At 40.2% G+C, this 16,062-nt stretch overlaps 2 protein-coding genes across 3 annotated transcripts in view; one reads left to right on the plus strand and one right to left on the minus strand.

Moving 5' to 3' along the window:
* Positions 1–3,371, minus strand: part of MARCHF5 (membrane associated ring-CH-type finger 5) — a 56,638-nt gene extending 53,267 nt beyond the window's left edge. Inside the window, exon 1 of the mRNA XM_024563406.4 lies at positions 3,234–3,371. Within this exon, the coding sequence (XP_024419174.1) occupies positions 3,234–3,268 (35 nt within the window). The 5' untranslated portion in view covers positions 3,269–3,371. The remainder of the gene's footprint in view (positions 1–3,233) is intronic.
* A 248-nt stretch (positions 3,372–3,619) lies between these two features.
* CPEB3 (cytoplasmic polyadenylation element binding protein 3) overlaps positions 3,620–16,062 on the plus strand; it is a 176,665-nt gene continuing 164,222 nt past the window's right edge. Inside the window, exon 1 of one of the 2 annotated variants that reach the window (XM_053922457.1) lies at positions 3,620–3,835. The gene's annotated coding sequence lies outside the window, so the exon portion shown is untranslated. The remainder of the gene's footprint in view (positions 3,836–16,062) is intronic. The other variant, XM_053922461.1, reaches the window with a different exon arrangement.

A 16,062-nucleotide genomic window follows, 5' to 3' on the forward strand; every position in this document is an offset into this window, starting at 1 on the left:
AACAGATTCCTCCTTAAAGAAGTGTGGCAATCAAGGAAAACTGACCAAGGTTCGGAGAGCTAAATATGTAAAGGGGTTTGAGTTTATAAATGGTTATAATTTCAAGTCAATGATTTGTGACCCCAAATCATTCATGACACTAAAAAAAAACACCACTTTTCCCACTACCCTCAAACAATTGTTTACTGACAGCAATGTAAAAGTTTATATAAACAGTTGCTTATTGTTTATAAAAATGAAAGGCAAAAAAAAAAAAGAAAAGCAAACTATATATCTACACATGTGTATAGTCTTTCCACCTACAAATACTGCAATAATAAAATGTATCAAGATAAACTACCACTAAATTAAGTTTATTTATTTCACAAAAGACAATTCAACTTCTGATATGAATAAGTTGCCATTTGTTTAAAAACCCTGAAAGACTGAGTGGTATAAACTAAAAATACCATTCAGTTAACAATTAAACACCATCTTTATTGTATTTGACAGTTTATGGGACACAAACCTCACTAGAATTTAAGCTCCATATAAGTATTTTTTTGGTTATGTTCACTACCATATACCAAGGGCCTAGGATAGTACTGAGCATATGTAGGCACTCAATATTTATTAAATAGATTCAGTAAGTACAAATGTTTAATTCACTATAAAGCACCTAACTTTTAATCTAGAAGCCAAAGAACAATTATGTATTATATTATTTCCTTACTCTTGTCCAGGATAAAAGCTGCATTGAAGAAATCAACATATGAACAGGTTTCAGAGCTCAATTCTGTTCCTCAAAAATTGCCACCCAAAGACCAAGCTGGGGGAAGCCAAAGACAAGGCAAGAATTATGGGCCCCGACAAGCTGTCAGCATTCCTCAAATGAACCCATCAAGTACCTTTGTGTTCAACTTGCATTTTGGACCAGCCCAGATTATTACAGTAACTATGAAAGAGATGGGGGGAAAATTGCCACACTGGTTTGTTACACTAAAATCTTAAGTACCTTCTATGTGCCTAATACATGAGTAACATTTTAATGTTTTATAAAGTGCTTACACCTGTTCTCATTTGATATCATCCTGTGAGCTAGAATATTCCAATTCTATAAAGGTAACTCCAAAGTTGCAGAGCTAGTAAGTGGCAAAATGAGAATTTCAAGACTTTGGTCTCTAAAGTAGCCCAGGTTTTTCCTCACTAAACTGTACTCTCTCTCACCATGAAATAATCCCTTAGGGTTTAAGGTAGTGTTTTCCAACCACATAAGAAACATCTGGAAAGCTTTTGAAAATAGAGATGCTCAGGACCCATCCTCCAAAAATTTGTAATCTAATTGGTCTTGAGCCAGCCATCCAGCTATACTTTAAAATGCTCCCCAGGTGATTCTACTGTGGAGGCAGGTTGCCAAGTACTGATTTAATAATAGATAATAAAGGTCTTTCGATGCCATCTTAAGAACCTACCTTGAGGTATGTCAAAAAGGTAAAGATGAGGGTAAACTAGTATTATAGTCACCTGCTTCAGTAAATGCAACCAGAATTTCCAAATTTCTGTTGAGAAGTTTTAAATGCCTCGCTCAAGGAGTGCTAACACCTCGGCTTTTTACTTTTAATCTCCAAAGAACATCTGAAAGCCAGGTCAGTTTTTGGACACACATACTTTTCAAAAAGTCACCCCCATTAAAGTAAGTCTGCAGGCCTTCAGGTATTTAATTACCAAATTATAAAACACCCTGCATGAGAATGGAGTCTTCTGACTGGAACTGGCAGTGGCAGGAGGTAGTTTCCTCTGGGCATATTTCTTCAATAGTCCTATGCAGTTTGCCAGTATGCTAAATTGTAATTAAAAAACAAAAACAAACAAACCAATCCCTGGTATATTATCAGACCCCCTAGACAACTGGGGGAAAAGACCAAAATAAAAAAAGGAAAAAAAAGTCATGCAGGTGTTCATAAAATGAGTATTTATTGATAACCTGCAGAGTACAAGGCTCTGTTCTATGGTTCAAAATAAATAATGATGACTAAGTTTCTGCCTTCCAGGAGCTTACATTAAAACAAACAAAAAGGAGTTGTCAATACAACTTGACCTGAATGCTCAAGGTCAGTTGGATGAATCACTAGGTCATCCCAAGTGAAAAAAGTACCATGATTTCTATTAATTTAGATGTCTCAAAATTCTAAGTTCCAAAGGAAATATCTCATTCGGGGAGGAGACACACACTTGGGTGATTTGCATCCTGGATGTGGCAGATCCAAACAGCACTTAACTGGATATAATCTCAACTAAGGGAGACCTTTCATTTAACACCTTACAGTTGAATCTTTGCTCAGCACAAAGAGCTGTACCACTTGCTGAACTAGTTGGCAAGTGGTAAACTGAGAGTTGTAAGGAAAAATAAACATTATGAATTAGCCTGTAGCATTGGCTATGCCAGGAAATTGAGATCTGGCTAGGGGGAAATTGTGGATTGAAGCTTCAAAAATTCAAGGTGCACCCCAAGGACTAGAATTTGAACAGCAGAGGGCGATTCATCTGCTTTCACAGACCACCCCCCCCCCCCCCCCCCCGCCAACGGGCGATTGGCCCCAACATAGATGAAACTTTCTCCTAAACTCAATGAATCTTAAAATAAGGCTAAGTGTTCAGTGTTGGATTCGTGTGGTTGTTTTCTATAACCTCTTCTGCGGACTGACCCTTAAAGGTCCCTCGGTAATACTCTCGACCTTACATTATAGGCGTGGGGATGGCACGAGGGGGAAGGAGGGCTGAAGTCATCCTCTCAGTCTTACCAAAAGATAGTTTATCCTTGTTTTTCCGAAAGAGCCCTAAAATTGTAGAAGGATCATTTCCCTGGAAGATGGTCTCGTTCTTCTTGCCAGTGACATCACTAACAAACGTGTTACAACATAGTTTGGGGGAGGAGAGTAAGAAATAGAAAAATAAACTAATTCTGTGGGTTACAACGAGTCCCTACCATTTCAAAACGGCGTTCCAACAATACTAGACGCCTCTCCCTAAGTTTCGCTATTTAAGTCGGCGCAGCCAGGCCGCGGGCTCCGTTCCCCCCACCCACCCCCCCTCCCACCAAGTACGAACCGCAACTTTCTGCCCCTCACGCGGCCCCCAGACAGCCGAACTCCTCCCCGCACGCCCGGCTCCGCTGGCGGGGAGCCTCCGGGCTGGACGCGGACAGGGCCGGAGCGGCTCTCCACGGCTCGCGCGCTCCCCCAAGCTGCCCGTACCTGTCCAGCATCTGCTGTAGTGCTTGGTCCGGCATCTTCCGCGGAGCCGGCGCACTCGCCAGGCCGGTGAACCCGGTCAGGGCCGGGCCCAGGGACAATAGCACTGAGAAGTGGCGGAGTAGGCCTCAGTCCCGCGACAGCCGCGAACCTGCCACCCAGCCTCCCCGGGCAGCTCCGCGAGCCCGGCGGCAGCAGTGCGCGGCCTGCGGACGCCCGGAGGAGGTGGCGGGGAGCGAGGAGGAGGAGCCTGGGGCGGGGAGGCGACGATCGCGGCCGGGGTTCCTGCCCGTCGGCCCGGGGTTCCGGTCCATGGACCGCGGGCGCCGAGTTGCTGCCGGCAGAGGAGCTACCTCTGTGAGGTAAGAGTCGCCGCCTCCGTGCGCGCCGGGGTCGCGACGCAAGGCAGCCCAGAGCAGCCTGGGAGATGTAGTCCTCGGACGGTCCCCACTAGCGGCTGCACAGCCAGTCCGGACCACCGCCGCCGCGCCCGTCCCTCGCCCGGCCGGCGCCCTCCTGTTTCCTTCCTCCAGGGGGAAAAATGTGCTTGGGGCCGCTTTCCAGGAAGCAGCAGGATGTGTCGCTCCACTGTCAGTAGCAACAAGGTCAGCCCTTTCTGCCTGTTTCTTTTCTGCTCAGCTCTTGCCCTCAGGTGGGACCGAGCCAGGTGAGGGGAAGGGGCTGAAGGGCCATTTCTCGTCGGGGTCCCCTGCCCCGGCCGCGGCGTCGGTCACCGTGGCGGGTTTGGGGCGGCACCAGTGCCTTCTGAAGCCCTAGACTCCTGCCGCGCCCGACCCTGTTTGGGGGAGTCACACAGCTTCGCTAGGGGTCGGATGCTCTAGTCCGTGGGGCAGGGGCCACCTTGACCAGCCGGTTCCCACCCGAGTCATTTTGTGTTTGGGGGTGGGGTGCGGGCAGAAAAGATGATCTCTGCCTCTCTAGGAACCTTCCAAAACGTGCCTGGGCTTTCAAGGGCTCGCCGACAGTCTCCAAATGGGACATGGTCATGAATAAACAGCTCTTGCTTACTCAGCTGTGGGTTGTCAGGGGTGTTTGTTTCTCTCTGCTGCTGGTCACTGTTAACCATTTCTAGTCCCCTTGACACCTCCAAGCAGGTGGATGTGTGTGTGTCAGGATGGGGGTGATCAAAAGGGGAAAATCACAAATCACTGGTCGGATTATTATCTGACGCTCTAGGGACAGCTTTGGCGGGAGGAAAGAGCTATTGGCCAAAACGGATGCGTCTTTTTGGGCAACCTGTGGAGTCCTCCAGCGTTGTGATTAGTAGGACGTCTGGTAGTTTTTCCTTGATTATGCCTAATTTCTGCTGGAAGATATTTGATTTTTTTTAAAGTTAAAACGTGTATTTTAAGCTCCTTTTTATGTACAATTTTACAGTCAGCTCTTAACTCTCTGTTTAAAGTTTGCTTCCTGAATATATTTGAACTAGAGTGTACCTTGCCAGGGAGAAAAATAACTTGTGACCAGAAGTTTATTTGGCCTCCAATTTCTGAAAGATGCTTTTATGAAAGGCTTTGGGAATTTACATGGTGAATTATAATTAATGCTTCACCTTTTTCTTATAGAATGAGAAACAGGCCCCCCCACTCAGAGAGGGAATAAATGTTTAATTTAATCAGGGTGTTTGGTATTTTCAATTCCTACTTGCTTCTACTGTGATTGCTTCTACTGTGTAAGCCTTCCCTTACTGTATATCTCTTAAGCAATTGTCAGCCACAGGAGATGGATATATGCATTTCTCTCAAAAAATGGGTTTTGATCCTAGCATGTTGACTAAATAGGCCAGTGCAAACTCAGTTTCATGATTTACACTAAATTTCTATATGAACCCCAAACTGGAAAGTAATATGACACGGTTCTTTTGATAGCAAATCTGTGTGATTAACATTATTATTTTTTAAAAAGGATTTGATATTAGCATTTACATGAAAATTATGTTTCCTGGCTCTGTTACAAATCCTATGAAATAGAAAAAAAGAAAATGTTGTTTTTCATCTTAGAAGTGATTAGCCCCTGACCTACTAATTTCACTTCTTGGTATCTACCCATGAAAAATAAAAAACATACACACAGACTTGTATGCAAATGTTCATAGCAGCATTATTCCCAATAGCCAAAAAGTGGAAACAACCCAAATACCCATCAACTGAGAATGAAAGTATTCTAAAATTGATATAGTGATGATTGAACAGCTCTGTGAATATACTAAAAGCCACCGAATTACACCCTTTAAATGGTGAATTTTATGGTGTTTAAGTTATATCTCCATAAAGCTATTTAAAATAACACCATATAAAACCTTAAAATCCTTTTTAGTAGACTGACTCAATATGTCATCCGTGTAACATAATATTAAAGCTGAGCCATCAGTTAGGACTCCCTAGAAATCAACTCTAGCTAATTCAGCCCCACCTAGGGGACATTCATTATTATCTGGAGGTATTTTTGATTGTTACACTAGGGGATGCTGCAGGTATCTGGTGTAGAGACCAGGGATGCTGCTAAATATACCGTAATGCATAGAATAGCCCCTCACAGCAAAGAATTATGTAGCCCAAATGTCCATTGAGCTGAGGTTGAGAAACCCTGAGCTAACTTCGGCAAAAGGAAATTCATTGGAAGGATATGGGTGTGCTACAGAATTGAAAGTGAGGCAGGAGAACCAGGCTGGAAAAGTTAAGTACCAGCTGCCCTAGAGAATCTTGGTAGCAGGCACATTCCATGCTCTTGTACTGGGTTCAGCACTAGAATGTATAAACTCCAATGTTTTTATTCTGCTTAAATTCAAAATTGAAGGAGAGAGCATCGAATCAATCTTCCTTGCCACTTGACTAAGGGAGGGCAGTATACTTTGAATAAAAGCAATTCCTCAAAAGGAAGAACATTCATTAGCAAATACCTACTGACCATATATTTATGTTCCAGGTACTTTTAAATTTTTGTTACTGATTTTCTTAAAAGATTTTATTTATTTATTTATTTTTAGAGGGGGGGAAGAAGGGAGAAAGAGAGGGAAAGAAACATCAATGTGTGGTTGCCTCTTGCATGCCCCCCACTGGGGACCAGGCCTGCAACCCAAGCATGTGCCCTGACTGGGAATCAAACTGGCTACCCTTTGGTTTACAGGCTGGCACTGAATCCACTGAGCCACACCAGCCAGTGCTTGATATATATATATATATTTTTAGAGAGAGAGAGAGACAGAGAGAGAAAGAGAAACATCAATTTGTTGTTTTACTTATTTATGCATTCATTGGTTGATTCTTTTAAAAAATTTTTTTATTGATTGATTTCAGAGAAAGAGAGAGGAAGAAACATTGACTTGTTGTTTAACTTATATTTGCATTCATTGGTTGATTCATGTATGTGCCCTCACTGGGAATCAAACCTGAAACCGTGGCGTATGGGATGACACTCTAACCAACTGAGCTACCCAGCCAGGGCTCCATTGGTTGATTCTTGTGTGTGTCCTGACTGGGGATTACATCCTCAGCCTTGATGTATTGGGATGATGCTCCAATCAACTGGCTACCTGGCCAGGGCTGTTCCAGGAATATTTTAGATGCTTGGGATAGAGTAGGGCAAAAGAGACAAAAATACCCCCATGGAACTTATTCATATGATGCTAAATCAGTGAAAATCTTTAAGGAATAACTTAAAGAATTTAGAATAGTTGCAAAATACCAAAACCAATAAATACTGCCTACATGTTTAGTGAAAAACACATGGAGTAGATTGTGTTTATAGTGTTATCCCATTTACTTGTTTTTTTTTTTTTTTAATTTAGCAAGTATAAGTGAGTAGATTGCTAGGATATATAACTTTTAAAAAATATTACCTCTGGATATGGGGAGAGGAGGCTACTTTTCATTTTACTCTCTTAATGGTGTTTTCATGTTTCACCATGGGCATGTATTTTATAGTTTAAAATTTTTTAATTAAATTTAAAAAGAAAATTTGTGGTGCAAGTGAAGGATGATTAATGGCTTTCAAAGTCACAATGTTGTGGTGTTTTACTTACTATGAAAAAGCAGAAAGAAAGAACATCTGAGTGGAAAGTGAGGCCTGTAATCATTCAACAAATATGTGTTGAGCACCTAGCTGCCTTAGATCCTTTTTGGAAAAGGTAGAATAAATAAAATATCAAGCAGCAGCCATGTATAAGACATGCTATGAAGTGCTGTACATGGGAGAGGATTAAAATTTGAAAGAGATCTAACAACTGCCCTAAATGGATGCTTGTTGGCATGTACTTATTGAACACCTAATTATGTGGCATGTGCGGGCCCTTTTACATACGTTATCTCAAATCCTAACAACAACCCTATCAGATGGGTGGCTGTGTCTCCCATTTCACTGGTGAGAACATTGTAAATGGGAAAGATGAAGTCATAGCAAATAAGTGGCATAGTTGATATTTGAATCCAGGTATATCTGACTGCTGGAAAACAGTGTATTATTATAGCATGAGAATAGTTAAATAAGTACTAATATCACAGGATTACCCATTATTCAGTTTTGAAGAACTTTATAGATAGGTATCCTTCTCAAAGAAGAGAAAAGAAGTTATTGCATATTAGAGTAGTCAGGGCAGGCTTCCTGGTGGAGGAGTGGTTTGAAGGAAGAGCATATGGATGTGTAAAGAGAAAGAGAGTGTCAACCTTTACAGAATGCCTGCTTGAGGCCAGAAATATCTCACCTAATCCCCATAGCCCTATTTGAGAGGTGAGGAAATAGGGCTTCTCTTACTCTTACCCTCTGCCTGGGATAGGCAATTAATAGGCATTTATTTTTGGTGATCTGATAGGTACAAAGTGAAATTTTATTATTGTAGTCAAATGTTTACCTTTATTTTATACCTTCTGGGTTTCGTATCTTGGGTAAGATGAATTCATGATAGAAGAGAAAGTATACATATAAACTAATAAACTAGGACACAGTCTTTTAGAAGTATAGATATTCAGCATAGTTTCCTTTCATTTACAGAGTTTTAGGCTTTTATGGAGGCATTATGTTTAATTTGACACCCTACAGCTGAAATCTCAACTTGGTAAGTCTGAGGAAGATCACCTATTCAATGATTTATTCAACATCATTTCTTGAGTTCCAACTATGTGCCTCTGACACTGTAGGAGATATTGGTGTTAAAAAGATGTGAATAATACATTGTTACACTGTTCTTTCCATCATGTTGTTTACAGTTTAATGGAAGAGACATGTAGTCATATATTTACAATATATGGAAATCTGAGCCAATATATATGCACATACTCCCCAAAACCTAGGAGTCCTTCTTGAGTCATCCTTCTCCCTCACCTCATACCCCTACCCTTCAGTCAGTCAGCAAGTATGGTCCATTTATCTCCTAAATAGCTCTCAAATCCATTTATTTGTTTCAACGTCCCTGTCTTCCGTCCCCTTAACTGTCATCTCTTACCTTGGACTACTTACCAGTCTCATAATTGGTCCTCTCCTTTCACTTTTACCCCCTTTAGTTGATTTGACAATTGACCTCTCCAATCTACTCTTTCTTCTTTTGATTTATTAGTAGAATCACCTTTTAAGAAATGTAGGACTGATCATGTTATTGGCTTAAAATCCTTCTCTGGCTTGTTTAAATCCTGGTGAGAAGTAGCCAGTAGAAATCATAAATTTAGCAATTTGGAAAAAAGGGAAATAATCTGTAAATTATGACTTTCATAATCTAAGCCTCATGAGGGCAGGGATCAAACCATATCTGTTTTGTTCATTATTATATCCCCAATGCATAGCACAGTGCTTAGCTCATGGCAGGTGTTCAGTAAATATTTAGTAAATTTTAAAAAGAGACACTTCTAAGGCTAGAATGAACCCTGTGATATTTGATTGCAATCAGAAGTATCAATACAAACTCATGATTTCATAGGTATATAAACACACACAGATGTGTGCCTATGTATGCTTTGTAGTTCTATCTGCTTAGAGGGCCTAAGGCAGTCCTACCCCAGAACCAATGAGTATACCGACTGCTATCCTCAATAAAGGGAACCAGGACTCTTTGGAGAAATTGGTACTTCCAGACTGGGGCAGGAAAAGTATATAAGGCTGGAACATCTCCTGTGCCAGAAAGTAGGGATGTGCTCAGAAAATGATAGGGACATGTCAAAAGAACCTAGAACTTGTAGACACCCCAATGGCCAAATTAGGAAGTAACATAAATGATAATAGTAGTGAATTAGAACCATAGAATAAAATATGAATTTAAGAGTCTATACTAATGCAAATAAACAAATAAATCAGGGAGAAGGAAAAACTCTTCCTTATAGTAACATTTTAATTAATATAAAAGGTTTGGTTATACCAGGAAACCACCACTTGCAAAACACCAAAGGGATAATTGATGCAGGCAAGAATCATTAAATTGGTGCATGAAAGTATGTTGAGAAATTCACATAGGAAGTATCTTCCCAAAAATATTTAAGTAAAAAGGGAAAACTAGTAGCTTTACAGTGGAGTAATCTGGCAGACACTGCCTCAACCAAGTGCTCAAAGTTAACATCACCATAGTAGGACAAATCCACAGCATATTTCTTCTAAAATGATGCACTAAAAAAGGGCAAAACATCACTTCTGTGCTATGACTACCAAGTATGTATGACCTGGATTTATGCATGAGGAAACATCGGATACACTAAAATTGAGGGACATTCTACCAAATAACTGACCATGCTCTTGAGAAGTGTGAAGTCCCATATTAAAGGAGACTAAGGAGATGTGATGGCTAGGTGCACTATGTGATGCTGGATTGGATTCTTAGAAGGGATATTGGCGGGTCAATAGGCAAAATAAGGTCTGTGAATTACATAATAGTATTAAATCATTGTTAACTTTTTCAATTTTGATAATACTGTGGTCAACAATATGTTAATATTTGGAGAATATGGATAAAAGTACAGGGAAATTCTTTTTTTGTAACATTTTTGTAATTCTGAAATGATTTCATAATGAAAAGTAAAAAAAAAAAAAAAAAGTAAAATAGACCTTACTTCAAATGGCTGTGTATTGCCTTTGCTTTCTTTCCCAAGCTCCCCACCCACCCTCAACCCGTCTTCGGTTCCCTAGCTCCACCCTGAGCCCTAGCATGCCAGCTATTGCCTTTTTTCTTTAGTTCCTTGAACATACCATGCTGCTTCTCTTCAGAGCTGGGAAGTAGGAAGAAGCATGGTATTGTTTGCATGGAACATACTTTCTCTGAACTTTATCATTTCGTTCTTTAAGGCTCAGTTTACTGACTTTAGAAAACTGTGCGATGACCCCCAATCCAGGTCTCCACATCTCAATGGTTTTATAACATTGGATACTTTTTCATAGCATTTTTATCACAACTGCCATGAAATTTTTTATCATGGAATTGGCTGTTTAAAGTCTCTCACTCATTAGAAATTAATGTTCATAAGAGATGGAAGGATTCTGCATCCTAAGGTTATGCCCCCAAGAGCCCATAGGCAGTAAGTAACTGGCTGATTTAAGATGCGAAGATGCAAGTTTCTTTTCTTTTTTTTTTTTATTGTTTATGCTCTTATAGTTGTCCCAGTTTTTCCCCCTTCGTCCTCCCTCTGTCCAGCCTGCTCCTCATTTCCATAGTCAATCCTCACTTTGTTGTCCATGTCCATGGGTCCTTCATATATGTTCTTTGACTAATTTCTTCACCACTTTCAAACAGTCCCCACCTCACTCCTCCCCTATTACTGTTGTCAGTCTATTCTGTAATTCTGTGCCTCTGGTTCCATTTTGCTCATTAGTTTATTTTGTTCATTAGTTTATTTTGTTCATTAGATTCCTCTTATAAGTGAGATCATATGGTATTTGTCTTTCACTGACTGGCTTACTTCACTTAGCATAATGCTCTCCAGTTCCCGAATGGTAGGAATTCCTTCTTCTTCTCTGCAGCTTAGTGTTCCATTATGTAAATTTACCACAAAGTAAGTTTTTTAATCCTCTCATCTACTGATGGGCAGTTAGGCTGTTTCCAACTCTTGGCTATTGTAATAACACTGCTGTGAACATGGGGGTGCATAAGTTCTTTGGAATTCTTAGGATATATTCCCAGCAGTGGAATTCTTGGGTTAAAAGGTAGTTCCATTTTTAATTTTTTGAGGTATCTCCATACTGTTTTCCACAGTGGCTGTACCAGTCTGCATTCCTACCACCAGTGTACTAGGGTGGGGAAAAGGAGACTCAGGTTTGTTGCTTCATTTGAGGACAAATCTGGGAGACCACCCCAGCTGCACAGCTCATCACAGGCTCAGCTGAGTATTCAGTTGCAACCACTTTGGAGATCAGTGTCTCCCTCTGACTCTTTCTGCCTTCCTCATTTCATTGCAGGTATACTTGCCAGTTTTGGCCTGCCCCAATAAATCATTTGCCTGCAAAACCTGGTCTTAGATTTTGTCTAAGAAACTCAACTTTTGACACTATCTCATCTGCCTGTTCTCTAAAGATTGCCATCGTGGAACCTCTGTGTGTGTGAGTGTGTGTGCATGTGCTTGTTTGTTTTTGTTTTTTTCCTCCAAATTAAAAAAAATCTTAACAAGTATACAAAAATGTGCCCAAATTAAGTGTACAGCTTGATGAATTCTCAAAAACTCCCAGAAGTTCTCTATTTTTATAGAGAAAGAAAAAGAAAATGAGTTTGGATGGTATGTGAACCACCTACATTTACAAGTTCCTCATGGGAAAAGCTTAAAGAGGGGGGTGTTGCCAAGGAAAGTTGGAAGTTTGTCAGATTTTAAAAGAGCAGTTATCTTTTGGTTGACTGCAGTGCATTCTGAAATGAGAGGAACATTTTAAGTATACTTTATAATCATTTAGGTGAAATGGGGAAAATAATGAGTATCAAGAACCAGAGGAGCCCTGGCTGGTATGGCTCAGTGGATCGAGTGGATTGGCCTGCAAACTGAAACGTTGTTGGTTCAATTCCCAGTCGGCACATGCCTGGTTTTTGGGCCAGGTCCCCAGGTGGGGGCATGCGAGAGGCAAGTGATCGATGTATCTCTTGCACATTGATGGTTCTCTCCTTCTCCTTCTCCCTCCCCCCTCTCTAAAAATAAATAAATAAAATAAAAAATAAGTGGTAAAACTGCCATTCTCAGAGCATTAAAAAAAAAGGAAAAAAAAAAAAAAACAACCAGAGGAAAAACTGAATCATTTCGGTAGGAAAAGAGAGGAAAAAATCTTTTGGAGTCAAAAAAATCAATAAATCAAATATTGCTACAAATATTACTACAAATATTGTCAAAATATGGCTACAAATGTGAGTACTAAGATTTTCCTATGAATTAAACTTAATATTTTACTACTCTTTTGATTTTAAAGTAAAATTTCAATAATCCTTCCATGATTTTGTGTACCAGTGATAAACATAGCTTTCACTGAGGGTGTTCACTTTACTTCTGTTTAATTCTTTAGGTATCTACCACCAGCACCCTCATCCTGTCCTGCCTGGATGATATAATAGCTGACCTCCTAATCAACTGTCTCTCTCTTTCCACTCTTAAACCCACCATGGTCTGTTTTTCACACAGAACCCTGGTGGTCTTTTTAAGCCATAAATCATCTCACGTCACTGCCCTGCTCAAAACTCTCCAAGGGATTCCTATCACACTTAGAACAAAACCCAAAATTTTAATTCAGCTCAAAAGGCTCTATATGATGTTGCTCCTGTCTACCTTTGAGACCTCATCTTGTACCACTTTCCTCCTTGTTTACTTGCTCTCTGGCTATGGTTGATTAGATGGTCTTCCAAAGCCAGGGTCAGAAAACTAAGACAGGGGCAAAATGTTGCCAGAAGCCTACTTTTATCCTGCCAGGGAACTAAGAATGGTTTTTAAATTTTTAAAGGATTTAAAACAACTGCAAAAAGAACAAAAACAAAGAAGACCTTATGTGACTTGCAAAGACTAAAATATTTACTATATGGCCCTTTTACAGAAAAAGTTTGCCAGCCTCTGATCTAAAGGCTTATTCCTTCATTAGGATCTTCATGTTAGCTGTTTCCTTCACATCCTTCACATCCCTCACATTGAATGGGTTCTTTTAATTCAGGTGTGAGCTTAATTTAGGTGTCATTCCATCATTGAGGCCTTTAATAACCATCTAACCTAAATACCTTGCCAGATTCTCTCAATCACATCACTCTTTTGTCCTTTATAGCACTTATACTTACCTGATCTTTTCTTATTTTTATTTTTTCAACAATCATTCTCCTTTACCTCCGTGAAGGAAGATCTGCGTTGAATGAATGACTTTTGCACATTATTTCTGCACATGAAGTTTTGGGCTCTGCTTTCTTTTTTTGTTCTCTCTGGGAGGACCTACACTGCACACTGCAATGAAGAGCCACTTTAGAAAGGAGAAGCAAAACAGTGCCTCTCCTTGAGAGAAGAGATAAACTCTTTTCCTCCCGCTTCCTTCCCCTAGGAGAGGCCAGTACTAGAAGAGAGGGATGTTTCAAAGGGATGTCTTTAGGACTTCTTATTTAAAAAAAAAAAAAAAAAAAAAGGAAAAGAAACCTTTCTTCCTTTTATCTTTTTTTTTTTTTGAAAGAGAAATTCTTCAGGATGGTAATTGAGGTGTCATTCTTTAAGATGCTCTGAGGCTTTTGGGTGAAGAGTTGAAGTAGAGGCGATTCTCTCTGGAACACTCCAGAGCCTTTCCCCCATTCCTCCCCCCCAAGCATGTATATCCTTGCTTTCTTTCTCCTAAGTTCCCTCTTTTGCCTCTATAACTTGTTTCCTAAGTCCACACAGTGAAGCTGTCGCACGTCTTCCACAACTCACTTCTTCTACCTCTGTGACGTTCTAAACAAACTTTTGCTTGTTTTTGGAAAAAAAAAAAAGTTTAACTAGAGAGGCCTCTGTTTGGGAAATGGATGTAACACTAAGAGGGGCCAGGCCTGGGCTCAAAAGAGAAGAGGAGAACAATCTGAATAGGGCTCGTTCAATCTAGGTGATCAGTTATGGGGGAGAAAGACAAAGGCCCAACAACCGCAGGTCCTGGATTTTTCTGAAGTTTAATTATGTTAGATCATTAGACCACACGTTTTTACTTCTGGTTTAGGAAAAAAATATGGCCACTAAAGGAAGAAGCAACAAGAAGCAGAAGGTTGATTGTAAAGAAAATGTGGGCATTGATTTTAGTCTTCCTGGTGGTGTCTGGGTGTGGCATCAGGTGAGGGATGAGAGTTAAGCTTTAGAGCTTGAGTTTTTGAGTCACAATAGACCTGAGCTTATTCACCCACTAGTTATGTCACCTCGGGCAAATTATTTAGCATTTCTAAGCCCAGGTTTCCTTATCTGAAAAATGAGAAGAATGATAGTTTCTCTTTTAAGGTTATAATGAGGATTAACTGATAAGGCACGTAAACTGCATAGCTAGATGCCTGCATGGGCTGTCATCTTTGTGTAAACATGATCATAGTCCTCACCACCAGATGCTGAAGAGCTTTTCTCAGTACATAGATTTTGAAACTAATAATAAAATCTATATTCTGTGGCAGTTTAAAGATGTGTCCCACTGTATTCTGCACAGAAATGTAGGATATGAAAAGAGGTGGGGTCAGATATGTCTGGATAGCAAGGTTATTGATGCTCGAATAAGTATGGGTTTAACACAACTCATTTGACTCCCAATATTAAGTGGAAAGAAGGCAAGGAAATCTTTACTCGAGTGTGGACCTTTTAGATAAAACCATTTGCATGTAAGTATTAGTTTTGGATTTCATACATTGATCTTTAATGTCTCGCTATCTATTTAAAATACCCTCATACACACTAATACTGCTTATATAGGTAGGGTGGCTGTTATCTTCTCTGTTTTATTGTAGAAGAAACAAAGCCTGAAAAATTGAGAACAGGGGTTTTAGAGTCATACTGTATTGCCATGATTTGAATCCTAGCACCTCCACTTCCCAACAGTATAACTAGCATACGTTACTTGAACTTCCCAGACCCTCAATATCTTCGTCAGTGAAATGGGGATAATGAAGGAACATGCCTCACAGGGTTGTGTAAAATTATTCACCATGTAAACAAAGTACATGGCATGTCAAATAGGATGTGCTCAGAAAATATGTTATTGCTATGTTTCAGAACCAGCCAGCTAATGGTAATGCAAGTATCAAATTTAGATAATTGGATTTCATATCCTATGTCCCTTCCACACGCCACCTCCAGTAATATAAAAAATGTTGACTTCTTGCCACTCTGGTGATGTCATGAACCATTAACATCAGGGTGGGTGGTCTAACTTGATTTTCCGAAAGTGGTAGGAGATCTATGGAAAGTATCCCTCTTGGTATAGTTGGCACACATAACTGTTTCTCAGCTTCCTTGGTAAGAGAACAGAGCTACAGGACAGAGCTACACCAAAGACTCTGGGTTTTGGTTCAGCTGGTTGGAGCAAGTGTTAAGGATCCAGTCTGCCACATGATACAGCCTACATTAAACTGAATCAAATGGGAGTCTCCTAGTGTGGTTGAGAAAGCATGCTAACAGTGAGTTGAAAGACTGGAATTCTAATCTTGCATCCACCACTTATTAATTATTTTGTAACATCTCCGAATCTGGGTTTCCACATCTTTTTTTTTTTTTCTTCCAGTTTTATTCAGGTATAATTGACATCCAAGTAGGGATCCCAACAGTCATTGTCAAGTGCTGTCACCTGTTTATACCATCCTTTTGTGGAAATTAGAAAAAGGTACCTCCTTTTCTAGCAGATGCAGCTCTAAGGTTCACGAGCTTGGCGAGCAGAGCACGTGCTAGATTTTAGTCTC

The sequence above is a fragment of the Desmodus rotundus genome, chromosome 4 (assembly GCF_022682495.2).
Source record: "Desmodus rotundus isolate HL8 chromosome 4, HLdesRot8A.1, whole genome shotgun sequence".
Classification (NCBI taxonomy): Eukaryota; Metazoa; Chordata; class Mammalia; order Chiroptera; family Phyllostomidae; genus Desmodus; species Desmodus rotundus.